Genomic DNA, 24,709 nt, shown 5'->3' with positions numbered 1-24,709 from the left:
TCTTCAAACACAGGATTCAACAGAAGCATAGAAAAGTATACAAGAAAGAAAAAAACACAATGCATATTACTTAAAGGTTAAATTGTTTTCATCCCTAGATGAGAAAATGATATGTCCAATTATCTTTTATTAGGGCAGTTAAAGGGGGCAGATATATAGAAGATATGGGTATAAGTTGATTCTGATGTGATGATATCAAAGAAAAAAACATTAAGAGGTAGAAAAAGGATTGTATTGGGAGAAGAGAAAAGGGGAGATAAAATGGGATAAATTAGATCATATGAAGAGGCACAAAAAAACCTATTCCAAGACAAGGAAAGAAGGGAGAGTAATGAGCATTGTTTGAAGATTAATCTCACCAGTTTTGGCTCAAAGAGGGAACAACATAGAGAAGGGGGAGGGGAAGGAAAGGACTGGATAGAAATAAGGATTAAACACTAGAAGAAAATAATGAGAGGAGTTTAAATTATGACAAGAATCACCTACCTAGCAAAACTAAGTATAATCCTTCAAAGGGAAAAGATGAACATTCAACGAAATAGAGGAATTTGCTGAATAGAAAATCTGACTTTCAAATACAAGATTCAAGAGAAGCATAAAAATGTAAAAAAGAAAAGAGAAATTACTTGTCCCTCCTAAGAACTTCCTCATTGTTAGAGCAATTAAAAGGAGTACACAGAGGAAGAGGATACAAGTATGAGTCAAATATGATGGAATATCTAACAATATAAAATTAAGGGGTGAAAAAGAGGAATACACTGAGAAAAGGGAAAAGAGAGAAGTAGAGTAGGATTAAATTATCTCATGCAAAAGATGCAAAAAATGAGCTTTTACAGTAGATGGGAAAGGGGGAATTGGGGAGGAATGCTTAAACCTTACTCTCAAGAGAATTGGCTCAAAAGGGAATAACACATACATACTCATATGGATATAGAATCTATGTTATCCTACAGGAAAATAGAAGGGGAAAAGATTGGGGAGGTGCAGGAGAAAAGAACACTGGTAGAAAATAAGTCAAATTGAGGGAGGCAGTAGTCAGAAGTAAAACATTTTTGAGGATGGATAGGGTGAAAGGAGGCAAAAAGTAGGATAAATAAGAAAAAATAGGATGGAGAGAAATAACATAGTAATCGTAACTGCAACTCATAAGAGTAATATTATAGGAAATTTCTGATAAAAGTTTCACTTCTCAAATTTATAGAGGAATGAGTCTAATTTATAAAACTAAAAGCCATTTGCCAATGGTTAAAGGATAAAGAAATAAGATAAGGTAATAAAAAGTCATATGAAAAAATGCTCTAAATCACTAGTGATGAGAGAAATGCAAATTAAAACAACTCTTAAGGTACTCCCACCTATCTGTTGGCTAATATGACAGAAAAGCAAAGTGACAAATGCTAGAGGGGTGTGGAAAAATTGAGACACAACACATTGTCGGTGGAATTATTCTAAAGAGCAATGTGGGAACTATGTCCAAAAATAATAAAAACTATGAAATTATAAATACCATAAAACAATATAAAACCCTATGACCCAGTAATATCACTACTATTTCTCGAAAAGATTTTTTTTTTTTAAAAAAAAGGTATGTGCATAAATATTTATAGCAGTTGGTGGCAAAGAATTGCTTAAGTTGTGGTAAATGATTTTGATGGAATGCTGTTGTACTATAAGAAATGACAAGTCAGAAAAACCAGGAAAGGTTTACAAGAACTGAACAGCAAAACAGCAATACTAAGCAATGATAAACTATGAATGAATTAGCTATATGCTGCAAAACAATGCTTGAAGATAATTCCTAAAGACTTGAAAAATGCTATCCATCTCCAGAGAAAGAACTGATTGAGTTTGAATGCAGAATAAAATATATTTTAAAAAATATTCTTTATTAGGCCTGGAGAGACTTACATGAACTGATGCTGAGTGAAAAGAGCAGGACCAGGAGATCATTATATACTTCAACATCAATTCTGATCAATTCTGATCAATTCTGATGGATGTGGCCCTCTTCAATAATGAGATGAAACAAAACAGTTCCAATTGAACCAGCTACACCCAGTTAAAGAACTCTGGGAAATGAGTGTGAACCACTACATAGAATTCCCAATCCCTCTATTTTTGTCCGCTTGAATTTTTGATTTCCTTCACAGGCTAATTGTACATTATTTCAAAGTCTGATTTTTCTTGTGCAGCAAAATAACTATATGAACATGTATACATATATTGTATTTAACATATATTGGTCTACCTGCCATCTGGAGCAGGGGGTGAGGAGAAGGAGAGGAAAAATTGGAACAAAAGGTTTCGCAACTGTCAATGCTAAAAAATTACTCATGCACATATCTTGTAAATAAAATATATATATATTCTTTATTTATCTTATTTTGGTCTGCTTCCCCCCTCCCACACACACACACACAACATGACTAATATGGAAATATATTTTGCATATATACTACACATATATAATCTATATCAAAATTTTATCTTCTCTATGAAGGGTGAGTTGAGGGAAGGAGACAATTTAGAACTCAAAATGTAACACTTTTTTTCTTTACTTTTTTGGGGGGGAGGAGGAGGAAGAGATAATGGGGAAAACTGACTTGTCCAGGTTCATATAGCTAATAAGTGTCTGAGACCAGAATTAAACTCAAATCCTCCTGAGTCTCTAAGGCCAGTATTCTAACTACCTGTGCCAGCTAACTGGCCTGGCATTCAAAATTTAAAATAAAAAATAAAATTAAAAATTGTCTACATGTAATTAGGGGAAAATAAAATACTAAATAAAAAAAAAGTTTAAAATGGGGAAAAAAGAATATCAGTGTTAAGAGAAAATATAACAACAACATTATAAGTTTTCTAGATATTAAAAAAAAAAAAGGAGATGTACTATGTAAGCAGGTTATATGATTTTACTAGATTTAACAATATAAAGTGTCAATGATTTTGCATATTAGGAGATTTAAAAGTTGATATGACATTAGTGAAAATGGGTTAAAATTTTATACTATCTTTTACTTTAAAAAAGTTCTAAGAAAACAGTTCTTAAACACCAAAAGTTCTGCAATACTCATGGCAAATAAAATAAGCATTATTAAGATAATTTTTGATAGAACTAATTCTCCAAGGAAAAGGAGTAGATGGAACAACTTTAGATTGATCTAGCTTAAGTTTTTATCTGCATTACTTATTCTAGATTACAAGTCTGAAAGAGTTAATATATCCCTAATTATAGGGCATTTAATTCTCTTTTCTTTTACAAAATAAAATAAAATTTATTAAATTGATTTATCCTGCTATTAGAGTAAAAGGTGATAAGTAGACAATGTTGGAATAAATTGTTCTACATAGGAAAGACTTTTTAACACACTGTGGAGTACTTTACTTTGTATATTATAGCATTTTTTCCCCTGTCAAATCATCATTTTCATATGGAACAATCTGTATTCAACTCCCCCCCCCCCCACCCCAATACCAAAGTTACAGATGTAAAAACACAGACAAATGATTAAGTTTGGAAGAAGCAGAATGATATAAAGGCAACAAAGCCAAAAGACCAAGGATTATATGATGGCTCTGTCATTTAGCCATATGGCTGTTTAATATTGTTTAGCCTCAATTTCTTTATCTGTAAAATGGGGATTACTCACACAATTTATGTTAAAGGATTGGTAGGAAAAGGACCAATAAGTATAAAAATATTTATAGGGGAAGCCTATCAATTGGGGAAGGGCTGAACAAATTACAGAAGATGAATGCAATGGGATATTACTGTTATAAGAAATGATGAGCAGGCTCGAAAGACTTAATATGAAAAAAGACAAAGTAAAGTAAGCAGAATCAGAAGAACAATTTACACAGTAACAGTAATATTATAAAGATCAACTTTAAGAATTCTGATCCACATACTATTTATATTCTGATAGAGAACTGATAGACTTTAGAGTGTAAATCAAAGAATATTTTCTTCTTTTTTTGGACATAGTGCAGGAGTGTTTTGTGCATAGCTATACATATTTGTAATTGATTTTGTTTTTCTTGCTTTTGCAATGGATAAAAGTAGGGGAGAGGGAAGGTGATGCAGTGGATACAGTGTCAGGCCTTAAATCAAAAACACCAGAGTTGAAATCTGACTTCACTTATTAAATTTAAAAAAAAAAAAAAAAAAAGACTCAACAAGAACAACAAAAAAACCAAACTCTTCTATGTCAATGAGAAATCTCCAATCACAATTTAACAGAGGATCCTTATTTGCAAGCCAGATGTCAATTTGAATTTCTTTGAATGCACTTTCTATTTGAAGTTTAGTAGGGTTGCATACTTTGCCCAAAACTTATGAGTTATAAAATAGCATTTCTTTCATCTTCTAATGTAATTTAAAATAATTTGAATATATAAAAAAATGCTTTGTAAACTATACTATGTAAATACATGCTATTTAGTAGTTTAACAGGAGTTAAAAACAAAAAGTTGACATAATTGGAAAAATATCACAAATATCTGGTAAAAGCTAAACAAATACTATAAAAGTAGTTTATTGAATAAGGCTCAAAATAATACATAATTTGTCCAAAGACATACTCACCATCACAAGAAACAGCAACATAATTTCCTAGATTATCAGACATGTGTCGCATCACATTTCTGTCCTTCTTAAGACCAAGAAATATCCAATATTCTACCACGGCTCCAAGTATCTCAACCAACAGATAAGCCACTTCATTTATGAAAGCCTAACAAATGAGAAAAGTTACTTTTAAAAAGGCAGTAAGATGTTCAGAAAAATGTATTAATCATGTGTATACTATTTAAAAATTCCCTGTGGGAAGTAATCTCGAATTTTAATTTTTGACATGCCAAAAGTCAAATAGCTAACACGGATACATAAGACATGATAAAAGTAGGTATAAACTTCCCTAGAAACATTTTTTAAGTTGTCAAAACAGTAGAAACCTAGACTTACTGACATTCTTGGGCTTCCTCTACAGATTATTTAGAAAGAGTACAGGAAACCAATATTGTTAGTATTCTATAAGATCTCAGTAAACATCAAAGTCATGTTTGGTTTCAGCTCTCACAGTATATTTGTGACTCTAGGTCTGAGTTACTAAGAATACACAGCCTGCATTGATAGGAAAGAACAGGCTTTGTAACCTCTACTACTTCTCTCAAACTGTGTCCACAAACAGAATCAAACTTTATTTGTAATACTGTAATTTACAGGAATATAATTAGGAAATGAGGGTTTAAACAAAAAAAATAATTAATTTTTATTCTAAATTTAACACCATAGAAAATAAGCATTTTTAGACACAAAATAAAACATAAAGAGAACTATATACCAAAGTACCCATCTCTATCATGTAGTTTGCTAAAAATAAAATAAGTTGTGAAAAATAGAAATTAAGGCTTCAAAAAAAAAACGAACTCTGTTACTGAAAAACATATATTGAGTCTTCTCAACCAATGGGTAGATCCATCCCGACCATCATGAATGTCTATGGAGAGTTAATAGTTGAAAAAAGAAAAATATAAATATTGATTGATTTTTGCCCTTTTGAAATTCTGATAGTAATAGTCAAGTCTTATCACTAAAACTTGGTAAAAGTGTACTTTATTCTTTACTCATGAAATTAAGAACCAAGGTGCAAGGTTAACTGAGGTTCAGAAAACACTAAATTGATTCAAATTTTTAAAAAAATGAGCCTGCTTTTCTATCAAAATACTTCAGGTTCTTTGTAAGAAAGTAAGATGATGACATGGTTAACTTCTTTTTGCTTTCCATATCTGGTAAAGAATATCCATAGTAACTATCACATATTAAAAGTTTTATAAAATGCTTGATGTTTGATAGACTGAAAAACCCCTCATAACTTTACGAGTTCTAAATGACTTGCTCTGACCCTTCTCTTCCCTGGTTAGGCAGATTCTGCTGGTAGGATGTTTTTCACAACTGAGTGCAGTTTCCAAAACCCATCATCCTCCAATGTCCAAGATGACTGTTCAAATTGGCTTTTTTAATGGTGATGGTAAAGTGTGAATGTTAACATATTTTTCTTTTTCATCACACAACACACACACACACACGCACACGTGCACCTTATTAAGGTTTCTTAACATGAGATCAATGAACCTGTTTTTTTTTTTTTTTTAAATAACTATACTTCAATTTAATTAGTTTTCTTTTGTAATCCTATATATTTTATTTTATGCCTTTAGGGAGGCAGCTGGTATTACAGCAAACAGAATGCTCTGCCTTGAGGCAGGAAGAACTGAGTTCAAATTTGACATCAGATACCTGATGGTTCTGTGACCTTGGGCAAGTTACTTAATGTGCTTACTTCAATTTTCTCCACTATAAAATATTAATTGTAAAAACCATTTAACATTGGCCTGGCATATAGTAGGCACTATGTAAATGCTTATTTCTTTCCCTTTCTGTTCAAAAAATATTTTTCTGAGAAGAGGTCTATAGGCTCCATTAGGTTGATGATACTGAAAAAGTTCAGAATCTTTGAAACTATGGTATTTAAAAGGTGTAGGAGTTAGTTCTAAGACCCGTGAAATTCATGTACCAGGTCCCATAACATGCCTAGGGATAGCACTGGTTAAGGTTTCAAGCTCTAATATCATGTATGCTAATAAAAGTCATTGATCTTATAAAAGGAAACATTTTTAACTTGAGGATCTTGGTTCCCTTTTGTTATAATTAATTCTCTTGCTTGAGGTTGTGGGAAGACCCATGTCAAGAATAATATAGACAATGGACAGTTACATATTTTTCTTCAATTTAAGACTTCCTTTTAGTCATTTAGATCAAAACTCTCTATGACTTAGTACAACTCTTAAAGAGCTGCTTGAGACTCAGAGAAATGAAGGGATTTGCTGATGTTCACACAGACATTAAGAGCCATTGGGAGTATTTGACCCCAGGTCTTCTTCTAGCACAATGAACATTGGGTACATTGAAGTAATTTACACATGTCATTTATGTTGAAATATTTGCACATTAGATATATATATATATATATATATATATATATATATATATATATATATATATATTCTAGAAGCTGCTTTGGGGGAGGCAACTGTAACAATGGAATTGGATTGGAATACCAGCTCTGTTGCTTACTTGCTGTATGTGTCATTGGGCCAGTCACTTAAAGTCTCTGAGCCTCAGTTTTCTCATTTATGAAATAAGAGGCTTTACCAGATAACCCTTTGGGATGTTCCAGTTCTAAATAAAAAATTCAGAAGAAAACACAATGCAACAAACAAAATGGTTCATTTGCTAAATGCTACATCTAAATCTGGGAGAATTTGCCAGTATCCTAGTCATTCTATTATTCTGCTTACTGTCTATCAGTGCTAACTGGATCTGTACTTTGAGAACACAATGAAAATTGATGTTCATAGTTGTGACATGAAACTTTTGCAATATTCTGCATGGCTCTTGAATTACTGAGGAAAAAGAATAGTGAACACGGAGAAACAGCATAGTGAAGAGAGAAGAGTCCTGGAAGGTAGCAAGTCCTGGGTTCAGATTCTGCTTCTGACATTTTGCGAACTATACATCATGACAAGGAGTTATCCTCATGGAAGAAGTTATCATCTAGAAGAAATCAAAAGTTCTTAATATAAAAGTGTGGTTCAATAAAATTTTGTTATCGAGTATGTTAACCAGAATACCAAATAATAATATCTAGAATAGTTAATAAACCAGAGCAATACCAAGTAAAATGTTTGCCACATGACCAGTTAATAGGATAACCTTACTTGCACAACGTGAGTTGTTTTGTTAAAATTAACTTTTGTGACAAACTTAATAATCATCATCAAAATACACATTTCAAAATAAAATAACAAGATTATGCATAAAACCAAGAATTGCTGTGATGTAGTTTATTTTGAGTATATATTGAATTTAATATAATAGTAACAATCTTGCCCTGACTTTTTTGTGTCCCCTCCAAATATCCTTTTACTTCTGTTTTTTAATTTTTGATGCTCTTTTTAAAAAGCTGAATTTCTATACAACTCATTAGCCCATTTCTCCAAGTTATATAGGCAACTTTCCGTATAATATGTAAGTATAGACAAGCAGTAAAACAAATCGATATATCAGTCATATACCAACTTGTTTTCAAAGCACTTTCAATGAGCATGATTTCAGCTGATCTTCAGAATAATCCTATGAGAAAGGCAGGGCAGATACTACCATTGCTATTTTATAGACAGAGTAGGAAACTCAGACTAAAAGGGATTTGGTGGCATGTCTTTTTTTGATAGAAAAGAGGTGTGATTAAAACTAAAACATGTCTTTACACTTCTAAACCAGGCTCCTTCCATCCACCCTCATATATGGGGGCTCACACCAAGCTGCTAAAGATAAGAGCTTCACTAGTACAATAAAATGGATTAAGACAATAAGTTAATGTACTGTCAATCCTTTCAAAACAATAACAGGAGATGACATTTATACTGTACTTGAAGGTTTGCAGACATTTTAACAAACATTATTTCATTTCATCTTCACAGTAAGCAGTAAAGATTCCCTGCTTTACAGATGAGAAAATTAAGGCCCGGTTACATTAAAGGATTTGCTCATGAGTTACAGTTTCTAAATGTCTAAGGTAGGATTTGAACACGATAGAGTTTTAACGTAGGAAAGTGTGTGTTGCAGCAGAAAAATCCATAATTAGGAGCTTGATAACTGTGTCATAATTAGAGCTCTAACACAGAATAGCAATGTGGATTCTGCTAAGTGACCATATTTCTGAAGTTCAGTTTCCCATTTGTAAAATAAAGAGGTTTAACTAGATAATACTTAAGATACTCTGTAAAATATAATTTTATTTCCTTTCACTGTAGCAAGATAAGAATATGAAGGAAAAGATATTATAGTTATTTAAAAAAAGATGGCAGCCAACATTAGATCATCATTTTACAGTTGGAAGAGAGATCAGAGCCCATCTAGTACAAATCTCTTCATTTATAGATGAAGAAAGAGGCTAAGGAAGTAACTTGGTCAAGATCATACAAAAGTAGAAAGTATCAGAGAAAGGATATAAACCCAGGTTCTCTGACTCCAGAGTCGGTGATTCTATCCATTGCACCATACTACCTCCTCTTTCTTACCAATAATTATTTAAAAAAAAAAAAAAGAAAAATTAATAGTTGGCAAGTTGAAGGGACATTTATAGGCATATAGTCTCATTTGGTTTCCTTGTGTTCAGAAATTTTCGAGTTACTCCTGTGTATTGTATAAGGATGTCCCAAGGAGAAATGATACAGACAAGCTAAGCTTTGTAGCTGTTGCCCATGTTGAATTTGCAGCTCCTTTTAAAATAAGAGACACACCCCACCTCTGCCCTTTGCCAAGGAAAGCCCAAAGCACTCTTAGATTCATGACAATGAAATTCACTTGCCACAATGTCATTTGGCAAGACTGGCTGATTGACATTATGACAAAACAGCATTAGCATAAACTGAGGACTTCTGTTTAGCTAATGACTTAAATTGAATGCTTCAATGCTGTAAATCAAGAAACAAAATGCTTTACCCTACTGAAAGTGATGTCTATGAACATGCATGGAATTCTTTAAATTGAAAACTGCCAAAGAGACTGAATTAAGTACAAGAATGAATGCTGGCAGTGAAAATTAACTTAATAGGAAAAGTTCATATGAATAAAAAATCCTAATCAAACCTTAAGAAATAAAATACTTATATGAAATGTTTAAGGCCAGTTCTCTAATATCTAATAATGCTACAATGTACGTGGCAGTAACTGCTAAACAAATATGTTGCTCTTGTTTATAAAGTGTAATGAAAATCTTCAAGCTAAGTACATAAAATCTGTTACTATTTACAACTTTAGACTGCTTTCTAAGCATTTTCACATTGGTAGTAGTAGTACTTTGGTGATTTAGTAAACTGTGAAAAATGCTGTGGTCTATATTATTGTCTTCAGATATAATGAGCAGTTTCATCTAATACAATCAAATGGAAGAAAGGAAGAAATGTTCTACAAAGTAAAAAGACCTTTTTATCTGTAATGATTTTAGCATTTAAAAAAATAAATGAAAGGCAGATTAAGCTGAGCAAGCACTTGATAATCTATAAAGAAGTTACCAGCATCCTCTCATTTAAAGATGAGAATACTATATTTAGTTCTAGTTATAATGAATGTTTTCTGTTCCTGTACCCTTGTGCAACCATGCTTCTTTTTAAGTCTCACACACACACACACACACACACACACACACAGTGCCTACTCACTAGTTTCAACTGTCACATAGTAAGGGGCCTGAGTCCCCAATTATTCTGTAGTAAGAACAGCTAAATCACAAGACTGTGGCCAGGACAAGGGGACAAGGTACAGAGAATACACTATGTACTTTTTTGCAGAGCAAATTCCCTTTTTAGCCTCTGAATCTTAGAACACATGCCAAGAGCCAATTAAAAACAAATCAAAAACAAAAACCACACAGCTCTTTAAATCATATCTCTGACAAGTGTCTAAATGAAATCCTAAAATTAATAGCAAACTAGTACTCAAATATTGAACTAGCATTATTCTACTTACCTCCTACTGTCCCTTGCCCCTACATCTGGTCAACCAACTAGTGTTATTAAATAATAATAGCTAACATTTATATACCATTTACTATGTGACAGGGATTGTGCTGAGTGCATTACAATGATTATCTCACATGACTTGCACAATAACCTTGGTAGGTAAGTACTATTATTGTATGACATCCCACGCCTCACCCCCCATTCTTCATTCTGTTTTGGCTGGATATGTTTATCTAGATGCAAAAAAATATTAAAATTAAAGCACATATATTTTAGACACTAAGGAGTCTGGGACTGTAACAAGGAGGTATCTAATAAATTCAAGTTTACCTCACATAAAAATTTCAAATAAACCAATGAATAGGAAAGTCTATAATGTTAATACAGAAGTTTCTGAAGTTGAACAAGGTAACACTTAAGGCTGACTGACATGTAACTGTTGCCTTTTCATATTTTCCTGGCAACATAAATAAAGCTTTTAGTAACTGTATAACATTAAGGATCAACAGTACCTTGGGAGTAATGGCAAAAATGTTCTACAATTAGATTACTACTGGTTGTTGGAAAACTAACAAATGGCATGACAGTTTTCTTTTGTCCTTTCCATGATGTGATTGTATGATGAAATTTGACACAATTTGGGAGAATTCTGTTTGGTTTGGAGATCATAAGACATTGATACTTTAATGGAAATAATTGTAATGAGAGATCATCTTCCTCCCTTATAAATGGAAGGTCTCTCCTCATCCTGGGCCTATTTTGTCCTCTTGTAACAATATGTAATATATCTATATAAAATAGGTAATATATGTAATAGGTAATGTTTTACCTAACATATTGCCTTCTTCTGATTGGTTACAATACAAGTAAAAAATAAATTTGCAGCTGGATCTTTAAAGTACTCTCAGCTAGAATATTTCTACATGGGGTGGGAAAAAGGAATGGTGGGTGGGCATAGTGGGAAAACTAAAAGAATATCCACAGATAATTGATTAGTTAGGGTGAATATCCTAAAGGGAGACTTCTGATGAGACCTCATATTAGGCTGAGGCTAAGCCTCAGATCTCCTATGAGGGAATGAAAATAAAGAGAGCCAAAGCTTTCTATATTATCACTCACTATTTAGAAATTTTCCTATTAATTTGAAAACTTGCCATTTGAGGCACAAATAATAGGACACCTAGTTAATTTCTGTTCAGTAGTTGAAAAATAGTTTTGTTATATATTTATGTTATGAACAAGCTTGGATGTGTTATTACTGAGAGAATTCTACATGGAGGTCTAGTGCACTCTAACCACATATCTTGTATACTGCTGATACAAGCAACATCACTCACCTTTGAGGCATGACCTCAGGAGGAAACAAGACTCATTTGGGACATGCCTGAAATTCCAGACAAATATCATTTATTGCATGTTTCTGCTTCCATACCTTGCTTCCATACCCATAACTTGTTATCTCACTAATATGAAGTAGAAAAATTAAGGGAATATTGTGCCATCATATTTCTGGTGTTATAAATTATTTTGTATATATTTCAGTCCTTCAAGAATACTTATAATTTCATCTTGGAGTAATTGTCTACCACTGCAACCTGAACGGCATCCATGGATTTGGGGGGTGTGATGGTTTGAAAAATCCATCTTCTGATGATGAAATCTTTAAAATGTACTCCCTTTTTTGGACAAGAGACTTTTTGTTTTGGGGATCACATTAGATATCTTTTTTTTTTTTTTTAATATATTAAAATATAACTTAGATACACAATAAGTATACATGACCAAAACATTATTTTGCTGTACAAAAAGAATCAGACTCTGAATTATTGTACAATTAGCTTGTGAAGGAAATCAAAGATGCAGGTGTGCATAAATATAGGGACTGGGAATTCAATGTAATGGTTTTTAGTCATCTCCCAGAGTTCTTTTTCTGGGTATAGCTAGTTCAGTTCATTACTGCTCCATTAGAAATGATTTGGTTGATCTCGTTGCTGAGGATGGCCTGATCCATCAGAACTGGTCATCATCTAGTATTGTTGTTGAAGTATATAATGATCTCCTGGTCCTGCTCATTTCACTCAGCATCAGTTCGTGTAAGTCTCTCCAGGCCTTTCTGAAATCATCCTGTTGGTCATTTCTTACAGAACAGTAATATTCCATAATTTTCATATACCACAATTTATTCAGCCATTCTCCAACTGATGGACATCCATTCAGTTTCCAGTTTCTAGCCACTACAAAAAGGGCTGCCACAAACATTCGTGCACATACAGGTCCCTTTCCCTTCTTTATAATCTCTTTGGGATATAATCCCAGTAGTAACACTGCTGGATCAAAGGGTATGCACAGTTTGATAACTTTTTGAGCATAGTTCCAAACTACTCTCCAAAATGGTTGGATTCGTTCACAACTCCACCAACAATGCATCAATGTCCCAGTTTTCCCGCATCCCCTCCAACAATCATCATTATTTTTTCCTGTCATCTTAGCCAATCTGACAGGTGTGTAGTGGTATCTTAGAGTTGTCTTAATTTGCATTTCTCTGATTAATAATGACTTGGAGCATCTTTTCATATGACTAGAAATAGTTTCAATTTCTTCATCTGAGAATTGTCTGTTCATATCCTTTGACCATTTTTCAATTGGAGAATGGCTTGATTTTTTATAAATTAGAGTTAATTCTCTATATATTTTGGAAATGAGGCCTTTATCAGAACCTTTGACTGTAAAAATATTTTCCCAGTTTATTGCTTCCCTTCTAATCTTGTCTGCATTAGTTTTGTTTGTACAAAAACTTTTCAGTTTGGTATAATCGAAATTTTCTATTTTGTGATCAGTAATGATCTCTAGTTCTGCTTTGGTCATAAAAACCTTCCCCTTCCACAGGTCTGAGAGGTAAACTATCCTATGTTCCTCTAATTTATTAATAATTTCATTCTTTATGCCTAGGTCATGAACCCATCTTGACCTCATCTTGGTGTACGGCGTTAAGTATGGATCAATGCCTAGTTTCTGCCATATCAGCTTCCAATTTTCCCAGCAATCTTTATCAAACAGTAAGTTCTTATCCCAAAAGCTGGGATCCTTGGGTTTGTCAAAGACTAGGTTGCTATATTTGTTGACTGTTTTATCCCTTGAACCTAATCTATTCCACTGATCAACTAATCTATTCCTTAGCCACACATTAGATATCTTACTGAATCTGTAGAACCTGCCAGAGATTGTGCTTTGTTAAAACAATTTCTGACGATATACAATCACCTCCATGTATTAGAGAAGGGATATTGAAAATGTATTAGATGTTTAGGATGTCATATATCTCATTTACTTCATTACTCTCTTGAGATTCTGCTCCAGTTTGGATGAATGATTACCTCTGATTGGAAAGTTTAAATGTTCAAATAGAATCTCAAACTTTTTAAAACAATTTGAGCTAAACACAATGTCTTCCCTGAAGTCTTTATAATAGAATGCAATGTTGGATACTGGATCATAAGACCTGTGTTCAAGTCCCCATTCAGGTTCTTATTGGCTATACAACTTTTATCATGACATTTTTACAACATGTAGAACATGTTTTTTCACTTATGAAACTAGTATAATATATACCACCTTTACAGTAACAATTCTCAGGATCAAGTGAGATACCTCATATCAAACACATCATGAACTAAGTAGTATATAAGTATAAAACATTACTGTTAAAATGTATTCTGGTGAGATAAATGAGTGAGTAATAGTTTTCTTTATCAGTCATGAAAATTGTATTAGTGTATTATAATTTGGTTTAAGGAAGCAGATGACATGGACTGACAGATACATATAAGTTTCTATATTTTCTTTTCATACAACTTATAGGTAAATAAAATCTAATAACAGAGTCTGCCTTGGACTTCTTGTGTTAACAAGTGCTATGGTGGTTCAGACTCAAATTCCTATCTCTTGTCTTTAAATGTTAATAAAATTTCCTGTATTTTTTAAAAAGTCAGATAAAGTTGTCAGTATTTACATAAGGTTTTAAGGTTTGCAAAAACCTTAACAAATAGTTTCATTTTATCATCACAAAAACCCAACAGGGAAGGTTATTATTATCCCTATTTCATAGATGAGGAAATTGGAGGAAGACAGAGGTAAAGTGACTTGCCCAGAATCACACAATTAATAAGTTTGAGACCAAGTCTTCCTAATTTTTCCTATTTGAATTTAATTTCTTAAGTTCACTGTGGAATTAATGTGATCATATTAATATCAATACCGATTCTAGAAGACTGGCTGAGAGCTTGGTATATAACAAATAGCCCAGATTCTATATGGTTGTTATCTTTGAAATGTAAAAAACCCATGTGACTATAAACAGCCTTCTCCATGAAGGGTTTTTCACATGAAAAGGAACAAAACAGAATGAGAAGATATGGATGAGTCAAAATCTGCACCATTAGAGGAAATACTCATATAAGATATTAGTCCCAGAAAGTCATCTTCTTAAAAAAGGATAAGAGAGGGGAAAAAAAAAAGTAGTTCAACAAAACTTTAAATATATATGTACACACACACACACACACACACACACGTACATAAACATACACATGCATACATATATGTGGAGACACAAAGAGAGACAGATGGAGGGAGGAAAGAAGGGGGAGAGGGGAAAAGGGAGGGAGAGAAAGAGAAAGAGAGGCTGACAGTAAAAGCAATGTTACATACTCATTTTTCTGAATTCTTCTTAGGAACCAGGCTTAGCTCTTATAATTATACTCTACTCAGGAATTTTTTGGCAGACTGAGGGTAAGGGGGAATTCTTTCCAATTATATTACTACAGTTGTGTTTCTTATTTTACTGATTCTGCTTATTTAATTTGCATCTGTTCCTGTAATTCTCACATGCTTCTCTCTTCTATAATTTTCATGTTCACTATTTCTTATTATACAACAATAATTCATTACATTTATAGACCACAATTAGCTATTCACTAATTAATAGACCTCTACTTTGATTAGATTTATTTGCTTCTACAAAAATAACTGATATAAAATATTTTAATGTTTTCTGTCTTTGATCACCTTTGAGTATTTATTAGAAGAACTTCTGGATTAAAGGGTATGAATATTTTAGGCAATTAATTAGCATAATTCAAAAGTGTTAACTTGAATGGTTAAACCACTTCATCAAAGCTTCATCAAAAAAATTCAGTTTCTAAGTTTCCATAGCTTCTCCAATATTGACTATTCCTATCTTTTGTCATTCCTGCTAATCTGCTGAATAAGATGATATAATCATCACTTATCTCAAGAGATAAGTATCAAGTCATATCTTCATACTTCCAATTTTTAGTATATACCAAATCATCAAGCAAAAAGATTCTTTAACTTAAAGCAGACTTAAAGTTCAATTGGGCATTGGCCACTGGGAAACTAATAGTATTAATGTTTAAATGAGATTGAAAACAAATAGTCAAACTCAAGTGACAACATCAACCATTACTCTTCCATTCTTTACTCAAGCCCCCAGGCTTATTAATCCCCTTCCTCTTTTCCCTGTTGCAAGAAGAATAAGTACACATTTTTAATGTCTTATTTTTACCACTAATCAGATAGTCTGTCAACTATCAAAATATAAGTTAGGATAAGAAGTCAAGACTGACTGAGGTAAAAAATGGATCTATTTTAATTAATTTAGGGTACAAGAAATCATAGTCTTTGAATTGACAGAAAGAAATTCAAAACAATAGAAAAAAATCTAGAATTATCTGAAAAGCTCAAGTCTATGATCTTTCAAGAGTCAAAAAAATAGAACTAGACTTAAATGCTATTTTAATTTTCTGGATTGCTGGAAAAAAAATTGCTGTCTATGCAGAAAGAATGACTAGAATGAAAGACACTGGTCAAAATAAGAAATCAGATTGATGGCTCTTTGATAGTCTTTAAGATTTTTTATTTTAGAACTAATTTGTTATTTTCTTAGTCATTCTGAAAACTTTTATGGTTTGGCTCATCTTCTCTTTATCTATATTTTTTTAATTCAGTGAAATATACATAAAATGAAAAGATCAGAAATAGCAAGCAATAAAGTGTAATTAGCATCTTACATTATACTAGGCTTTGTCTATGGCTTTTAATCCCAAAGACTTGTCATTCTGAAACTAAGCAGCAAATAAATATGCTTATGCATGTATAGAAGAGATAGACACACATATTTTTATCTCAGAAGAGTAAACTAGACAAGCAGAACAGAAAAAGAAAAGAATGAATGATCAAAAGCACCCATTATTTTTAGTCAACATGGTAAGGCAAATTCTACTCACATCGTTAGATTTGAATTTTTGTTTTTGAGAATATATAGACCAATCCAAGAGCATATTTGTTGGCTTGGTAAAAAATACTGAGGCTTCATTTCCAGACCAGAAGATTTCAAGAAGAAAGGATTGTTCTCGGACTTTTAGGCTTTGAGAATCTGCCCCTTCATATAATCTAGGAAAAGAATAAACAAAATTTAAATGTAAGTCAATTTGATTATGATAGTTACTTGGGAGAAAGTATCAAGCCTCCTGTCAAAACAAAGAAGTTTGCTAATTTTAAAATATGGTACTATCACTATTTTGGTAAGCAGTATGTATAGTAACAATGGTAATCAAGTCAAACTGAAATAATAATGGAAAAGAAATGAAAAAGTATACAGCATTAGACCATAAAACAATGAAAAATACACATGTATAGGATGTTCAACTTCAGGATGTGGAGATGAAACTTTTCAACACTTACATGTACAAACTGAATAAATAAGTGTTATGCCTAAGAAGAATTTTTCACTTAAGCATTCAATTACTAAAGAATAAAAAATTAAAACCTGAAAAATGAAAAGCCTCACACCTCTATGATATAAAATTAAACACCTATCCAAATGTATGACTCGGTGAAAATAAAATGTGAACTGTGAGATAAAAAAAAAAAAAACTGGATAAACCATCACTCAATTGCTAACAAAATTTATCTCTTAATGTCAAAAACTTAAAAAAAAAAATAAAACAAACCTAAAACAACAATTCAAATTTGAATAACTACAAAAACAGACACAAAAGATGATTGACTTTTTGGACAAAACTTTAGAAATAAAGTGGAAAATGACACACAAGAACAATGCAAATAGAAGAAGAAAAATGTCTTTTCATATAAAAACACACTTGTGATTCAGATGCTGAACTTCATTTTTCAATAGTGTAAAGAAGAATGTTAATAATGCCAGCTTGAGCATCTTGGACACAACTCCACCTTCTGGAATTGGGTGACAAAAACTTTCACTGAAGAGGCAGGACCTGAAAAACAAGAATATAAAAATCCATGAGATTCAAACAAATTCACTGATTAATTGATGGACAAGTGCCTCTTTAAAATAATGCCAGAGTTTAAATAACAGTTTGATCAACAAATTATGGAACAAGTTAAACAAAGCTACATGATTAATATTTGTGCTTCCTTTATAAATGTAATGACAGGTCAAACCCTCCAGCAGTTATCCTTTTATTACTTCTAGCAATCGGTACACTTTATCACTGCCTGGTTTAAAGAATACAGATCTAATTTCTCTAATTCTTCTCAGTGATTGCCAATGTTCAACTGTCTTATGTTATTGTCTTCACATTTCCTTTATTTCTCTGAAAAATGGGAGAAAGATGAATACTGAACTTAATTGGTATAGGTCCTTAGCAAATAAAAAATTACCTTGAATACTTAATGCTTTCAACTTTACCTTCTTCTTCCCACAAAATCCTCTCCATGTTCACTGTTTAACAAAGCATAGCTATGAAGTTAAAAAAAAAAATCTCAATTTTATTTCCTTTTCATCTTCTTTGGTGTTTCTCAAAGAGTGGGTGTCAAATTACTCAGAGGCACTGAGTCCCAGGGGCACAAAGGTAAGAATAAGAACAGAGGCACTCAGATGCTCTGATTCCAGTCTCTTCTTTAACACTCCCTGTGTGACCCTGGGCATGTCACAAGCTCACCGGGCTTCGGTTCCTTCATTTAACAAATGAAGGGGCTGTGCTGGACGGGCTGAAGTCCCTTGCACTCTTCATCTAGGATTCTCTGAACCACAGAGATAGGACGAAAATACATTTTCTTCCAAATTTACATGCCGATGCTACTGGTAAATCTCTTTTTATCACTGCATTCTCCTTCTTTGTTCACTTAAGGCTGCTTGTATCATGTTCTTTACATGTGGTTTCTCATCTTTTCTCCCCAGCCACCTATTATGAGGAAGCTAGGTAGTACAGTGCCAGATTTGGAATCAGGGTAGACCTGAGTTCAACTCTTGCTTCAACTTCAAACATTTATTCCAACACACTGTGACTCTGAGAAAGTCACTTATCCTCTTAGTCTTAATTTTCTTATCTGTAAACTAAGGATAATTACAGAATTTATGTCCTAGGTTTGTTGTGAGGCTTCAAATGATATAATACATATAAAAGCATTTTGCAAACCTTAATAAAGGTTCTATAAATTATCTATTATTATTAGTCCAAACCACAGCTCAGCCGAGAATACTTTCCAAATTAGGTTAGCAAACAAGATCTTCCACAACTTGATTCCAACTTTTCTATCCAACCATTTCTTTCAAAGAAAAACTGCTCAGTTTTAGCCCAACCTTGTATATTTAAAGATACAAAGATACCTTTCTATAACATACCCTTTCTTCATCTCTCCTGTCTAGTATCCACCAGGCCCTCTGATAAAGAAGTTACATGGAACAGAAAAAGCACACTGGCTTTGGAGATGAGAGAATTTGGGGGGGAAGGGAAGAGGAAAAGAGGGAGGGAGAAAACCTGAAAATTCAATTCCATTCAGGCAACATTTATTACATGCTTACAATGAACAGGGTTCTGAGGATATAAATGGAAAATGACAGTCTCTGCCGTTAATGAGTTATTATTGAGTAGGGAGATGAGCATATCAGGGGTTCTTCCTTTTTTGAATGTCATAGACCCTTCTGGCATTCTGGTGAGCATCCTTCATAGAATAATATTTTCAACTGTATAAAATAAACTACAATGGAGGACAAAAGAAATCAGTTATATTTAAGTAAATTGCCTTTTCTCTATTAAAGTAAAGTCCCCCCATTCAAATCCATGGAACACAACCTCTAATCAAATACACACAAATAATGAGTCAGATTAGATAGGAGAAGACAAAGAGCGACACAGGAGGGAAGCCAGGTATTTCCCTGGAGATTCAGGGAAGGCATCAAAGCAGGACTTCATGGATGAGGTAACACCTCGGTTTAGCCATGAAGAAGAGAAGAATTTTAATAGGCAGATATAGGAAAGGGAATGTGACAAACACAGGCTGCTGCATGCAAAGGAAGAAAGAATGAGAAGTGACAACACATTAAGAAGACAGGGAAATAATGAAGAGTCCAATATACAGCTGGAACTTTGAATGAATATCACTGTAAAGTATGAGAGACCAAAGCTTCCAGGCTTTGGGAGGCCTTGAATATCAGGTTAAGGAGCTTCTATTCTATTGCAAAGGCAATGTGGTGTGTGGAAAAGGGAGGGGACCAAAGACAACATTTGAGGTAGAAGTGACATGATCAGACCCAAGGATTAGAAAGAACATTTTGGCAGAAGTATGAAGGTTGGGTAGAAGAAGGGAGAGATCGGAGACAGACGGAACCTTTACGTGACTATGATAAAGGGGGCAAGTCACTTAATTTTGTTTTCCTCAGTTTCCTCATTTGTAAAATAAGCTGGAGAAGGAAATGGCAAACCATTTCATTTCTTTGCCAAGAAAACCCCAAATAGGAACATGAATACACGATTGAAACAATCCAACAATGATCTATATGAGAGACATGGAGAGGAGATAGATGTCTGTTAATTTGGGCAGACAGGGTAACTAGAACTTGGCAAATGACTGGATATTTAGGACTGAGTGTAATGTTAGAGTCAAAGGTGATTTAGAGGGTCCAAATTTGGGTGACTTGGGAAATAATGATAGGATCAAAACAAATAGGGAAGGTATGAAGGAAAATAGTTTTGGGAGGGAAGATCATAACATTGTTTGGACCTCAGGAATACCTGGATCTGGAAATACATATTTAAGAGTCTTCTGCAATAAGAAAATTAAGTAGTCACAGGAGTAGATGTCATTGCTAAAGGACAGAATATTAAAAAAAAAAAAAAAAAAAAAAAAAAAAAAAGATGTGAAGAGAGAGCTTATGAGATGACAACACTTAAGGGATAGAGAGAAGACATGGAATCTTCTAAGTAAACAAAAAGGACTTTTCAGAGAAGCAGGAAAATCAAAAGAAAGAAATGTCACAAAAGTGAATATGAAAGACACAATTCAAACAAAGTGACTTTTTCTTACAAATTCTTTTCCAATTTCTTGAATATTCAAGTAAGAAACTCCTCTAAAACATTATTGATATTGCTACTTTAAAGATATCACACAGATTTATTAAACTCACACTATATATAAGGAAACAAAAGATAAGGCGAAAAAAACACAATAGTCCCTACTTTCAAGGGGAACAGAAAATGGTCACAGATAACTAAATACAAAATAATTTCAAGAAGGATAGAACACTATTGACTGGGATGGGAAAATAGAAAATAAAGGTTAAGGGGAGAGAGGGAGGTGAGAAGGAAGATTAAAAAAACAAAAAACTTATGTCATCTTCGCCTACACTAAAAGTACTAACTAGAAAAAAGATAAATGAGAGTTTTACTAGACTCTACCCTCCTGAAAGCAATTATGTTTAGTTCTAGGTACCATCATTTTACAAAGGCTAGAGAGCTTAGAGGGGATGCAAAGCTAGAGAGGATGCAGAAGAAATACAGTAAGGCTGACTTTTAAAGGATTCAAGGTCATATCCTGTGAGGAGTAAATGAGGGAACTCATCATAAAATTCGCATCTCTCATGAATAGGTATCTTTTTGTTAAGGGAAATGGGTCCTTCAATCCATCCCTTTCTGTTCCTAATCTAGCAAACTTCCCCCTTCATCACTCTCAGCGTCTCGCTCATCTTCAATCTTGTCTTATCAACAGGCTTCTTCCTAGCTATTTACAGACATACTCAAGCCTCCTGCCACTTCCATCCTTAAAAAACCTTCACTTGATCCTACCATCCTTGCTAGCTAGCTTCTGTACCTTTCCTCTCTTTCTTGGGAAAACTCAAGAAAGCTTTTTCTCTTACTTGATTTTAAATCCATTCTAACTTGGATTCTGACTTGATCATTGACTGAAACTGCTTCTTTCATAACTACTAATGAGTTCTTAATTGCCAAATTGAAAGGTCATTCTTCTTGATGACTGCAGCTTTTGACAATGCCAATCCTAATTCCTGGATACTCTCTTTTATAGAACGAGAATGACCAGGGGCATCAACTGGAGCAAAAAATTTGGTTGTTCAATACTATATGATGATCAATTTTGATGGACCTGGCCATCTTCAACAATGAGATGAACCAAATCAGTTCCAATGGAGCAGTAATGAACTGAACCAGCTACCCCCCAGCGAAAGAACTCTGGGAGATAACTAAGAACCATTACATTGAATTCCCAATCCCTATATTTTTGCCTGCCTGCATTTTTTTTTTCCTTCACAGGCTAATTGTATAATATTTCAGAGTCCGATTCTTTTTGTACAGCAAAATAACGGTTTGGACATGTATACTTATTTTGTATTTAATTTATACTTTAATATATTTAACATATATTGGTCATCCTGCCATCTAGGGGAGGGGGTGGGGGGGAGGAGGGGAAAAATTGGAACAAAAGGTTTGGCAATTGTCAATGCTGTAAAATTACCCATGCATATAACTTGGAAATAAAAAGCTATTGAAAAAAAAAACCATTAAAAAAAATTAGCTGTTCCTTCAAAAGATTCGTAAATTCTAATTCTTCTCCTGTTTTGGGGACACTGCTTTCTCCTGGTTCTCCTTCAACCTGTATGATTATGCCTCTTGGTTTTCTTCTCATCTAAATTATGGCCATTAACTATTGGTGTCCCCCAACTATTGTCCTTCTATTTTCCCTCTAGTCCATCTCCTTTGATGATCTTATCAGTTTCCCTCATGCTCAATTATCGTCTCCAGAAAGATTATTCCCGGATGGTTCAGGAGGAGCAAGTGAGGCAGGTGACCTTGCTCAGCCCTCCCTCCCTCAAATCCAATTCATTTGCCTGTCATGGTATCACCTCCCTGAAGTCATATTCATTTTTGAGAATCAAGGAGGCTTGTAATTTAAATGCGAGGTAGTAAGGGCATGGAGACAGAAAATGACTTAAGGGATGGAATACAAGTTGGGGTAGAGTGTGGCCCTGAAAGTTATAGAATTATAAAATTTGTAATGTATTGGAGAGGAAAGAGTCAAAGATAACCATAAGATTTTTGGCTGGGAGGAGTGAAAGAATGGTGATAAAAACAGGAATTTAGTATGATAAAATTAATTATCTTTATATAAAGGCTTACTACATTATTTTCCTCATATTCTGAAATCCTATCTTATTCACTGTATTATTGAAAACCATGCCATCTGACTATAAGTTATTACATACTTTACCAAAATGGAAAGGTTAAAAATAAAAGGTCCAATGATTAGCCTTCTATCTTTTGTTTGAGGAGAAATCTAGGTAAGTTTTAAAAGGCTTATCACCAGGTTTACCAATGTGGTGAATTTTTCAGTTACAAAAACTTTAAGGCTTTCTATGAAGTCAGAGATGGATTGCAATTTGAATTGGTGAGTACCCTTATTAATAAAATCACTGTTTTTCAAAATTTTGAAGTATTTTCCTAATGAGAAAATTATTCTTCTGGAGAACAATCTATAACAACATACTCCATATTTATCTAACATTTATAATGGTCTGAATTTATATAATAATCTAAAATTCCCTTACCGGATAAGTACGTCTACAAAAGACCACGTTCCTTTCATACAATTTGGACACTGAAAAAATTCTAAATAATAACTCAACATGGCAGGAGACTTCCAAGGAGGATGAAGATGCAGAAGAACTGACAAAACACGGAAGTACTGATCAATCAAGGTCTTTATATTATCCTATTATAAAATGAAAGAGAAGAGCTGATTAATAATGGCTTTCTTGGCATACATAATTTTACCCTCTAGTATGTTCCTTCTTCTGGTCACCTGTCTTACAAATGTGCACCTTTAAAGAATGGGCCTATCATATTTCTTACCTCATCAGTAAGGTGGGGAGGAGGGTGGAGAAAGGGAGAGAATTCAGAACTTAAAATAAAAGCTAAAAAAAAAAAAGAAGCATAAGTTTCACACTACAAATACAGTGATTCAGCTGTTAAATGGTCTAAGCAGAAGTATCAAATTCAATAGCAAAAAAATGATCTCAACCAGATGAAAATGTGATTGGGAAATGTTTTACAAAATAAAAATACAACATGATAAAGATAATACCAATTTGTGACTTTTTAAGTCAACATATGGCCACAGGGATCTGTTTCGATTTGAATCTGGTGCTATCAGTTAAAGAAACTACAGGGTGGGATCACAGTTCTAAGTGATGTATTCAGATTATACGAGAATACTACTTTCTTTATTCCAAAAGAAAATGACTTCCTGAATTTACCCAAAAGAAATATCTAGAGTAGCTCACTTAATTAAACTCTGGTTCTGGCAGAATTTTACTTAGAAGTGTTTTTTGTTTTCCCCTGAAGTGACACTCCAAATTGGACTTCACTTTAAGTGAACAGTTTCTAAAAATATGTTTGTCACTTTATATGATTTTATGAAAATTTTATCCATAATGAACAAATCAAGGTCCAGATTCCCCACCAAAATACAATTTAACAATTTTAAAAGTGCTTTTCCCCCCTCAAGCTCAGAAACAAAATTAATATGGTCTATGTGGTAGAATGGTAATTTACTTAATAGAATTCTAGTTGATTTAAGGCATTTGTATGAGTTGAGGAGTTTCTATCTTATACCAAAGACTTAATTATATAGGGGGTGAAAAAGAAATGAATTTTGTGAAAGGAAAAAGACAGCAAATGGAAACCACATTTCAGTTTAGGATTCATAAAAAAAATTTCTGAAAAAAGATGATTAGCTGTTAATAGATACCAGGAACATTGTTAAATTTTAACCT

At 33.2% G+C, this 24,709-nt stretch overlaps 1 protein-coding gene across 4 annotated transcripts in view; it reads right to left on the bottom strand.

Annotated features, from left to right (window-relative positions):
* Window positions 1–24,709, bottom strand: part of SLF1 (SMC5-SMC6 complex localization factor 1) — a 90,157-nt gene that overhangs the window by 25,729 nt on the left and 39,719 nt on the right. For all 4 annotated transcript variants that reach the window (XM_031949579.1, XM_012541376.3, XM_031949683.1 and 1 more), the window contains 4 exons: window positions 23,483–23,646; window positions 17,766–17,897; window positions 16,890–17,055; window positions 4,586–4,733 (listed from right to left, as the gene is read on the bottom strand). In XM_031949579.1, coding sequence (XP_031805439.1) covers window positions 4,586–4,733; window positions 16,890–17,055; window positions 17,766–17,897; window positions 23,483–23,646 — 610 coding nt within the window. The remainder of the gene's footprint in view (window positions 1–4,585; window positions 4,734–16,889; window positions 17,056–17,765; window positions 17,898–23,482; window positions 23,647–24,709) is intronic.

This window comes from Sarcophilus harrisii, chromosome 1 (genome assembly GCF_902635505.1).
Source record: "Sarcophilus harrisii chromosome 1, mSarHar1.11, whole genome shotgun sequence".
NCBI classification, from domain to species: domain Eukaryota; kingdom Metazoa; phylum Chordata; class Mammalia; order Dasyuromorphia; family Dasyuridae; genus Sarcophilus; species Sarcophilus harrisii.
The sequence above is the reverse complement of the archived record's forward strand: the minus strand, read 5'-3'. Positions and strand labels throughout refer to the sequence as shown.